This window comes from Apis dorsata, unplaced genomic scaffold (assembly GCF_000469605.1).
Source record: "Apis dorsata unplaced genomic scaffold, Apis dorsata 1.3 scaffold_867, whole genome shotgun sequence".
In the NCBI taxonomy this organism is placed as follows: Eukaryota; Metazoa; Arthropoda; class Insecta; order Hymenoptera; family Apidae; genus Apis; species Apis dorsata.
The window spans coordinates 286,577-287,443 of NW_006263987.1; the positions used below are offsets into that span (position 1 = coordinate 286,577).

Sequence of the window (867 nt, forward strand, 5' to 3'; positions counted from 1 at the left end):
TACGGGTTGCTCCCTGGATACTTGAACGAAACGCGCATCACTCTTCTACTCGGCGCCTCCGAGCCTGATGTTCCCCTCGAATCCACGCTGATTTTACTCGTGTCGATTTTCTCGCGCGGTACTTTCTGCAACGCGTTTATATAGATTTTACGATCGATGGGATATCCACGGGCCGTTTCGAACGCTGAAACAAACACCACAAGTGTATACGCCAATTCTTCCCATCGTCCACCCCACCCTCTCGTTTCGAAACTCTTGTCTCGCGATCCCAGAACGCGACCACCCCTCCCCATTCTGTTACTCCTTTCTCTTCTCTTTACCTTTCGATCGCCAACGATCGTCCACCTACCTTTTAAACAATTCTCCAGTTCCCAACCTAATTGCTGTACGAGATACCTGTAACGAGATACACCAATTTACGTATTTCCTCGAATCGGACGATTCTTTTTATCCGTTCCGAAACACCACTTTTTACGACGTTTCGTTAACGTTTCTATTCGTATCGTCTACGATACATGTATATATCTTGTACGTATACCATATCCGAACCATACTAACCTACAAATTAGGTATCCGGAACGATTTACACCGTGAGTGCAATGAACCCCTACAATGTCATCTGAAACAAAAGAGAAAAAAACCAATCTTCAATTTATATACGCGCGATAAAGTATAAATTAATATCAATAGTTAAAATTAATAGTTGGACAGAAACTGAAAGAAAGGGAGATAAATCGCGTTGCGACGCTCCAACGTTCCGTATTTTTCATCGTTTTCAACGGTACGATGTCATACCGTCATACGTGTACCGGTAAAAAAAAAAAAAAAAAAAGAGAAAAGAAAAGAAAAGAGAAGAAAAAAAAAAAA

At 41.6% G+C, this 867-nt stretch overlaps 1 protein-coding gene across 1 annotated transcript in view; it reads right to left on the reverse strand.

Moving 5' to 3' along the window:
• Window positions 1-867, reverse strand: part of LOC102676934 (probable tyrosine-protein phosphatase F54C8.4) — a 30,506-nt gene that overhangs the window by 3,493 nt on the left and 26,146 nt on the right. The window contains exons 7-9 of the mRNA XM_031514042.1: window positions 559-619; window positions 350-396; window positions 4-184 (exon numbers count right to left, since the gene is read on the reverse strand). Coding sequence (XP_031369902.1) covers window positions 4-184; window positions 350-396; window positions 559-619 — 289 coding nt within the window. The remainder of the gene's footprint in view (window positions 1-3; window positions 185-349; window positions 397-558; window positions 620-867) is intronic.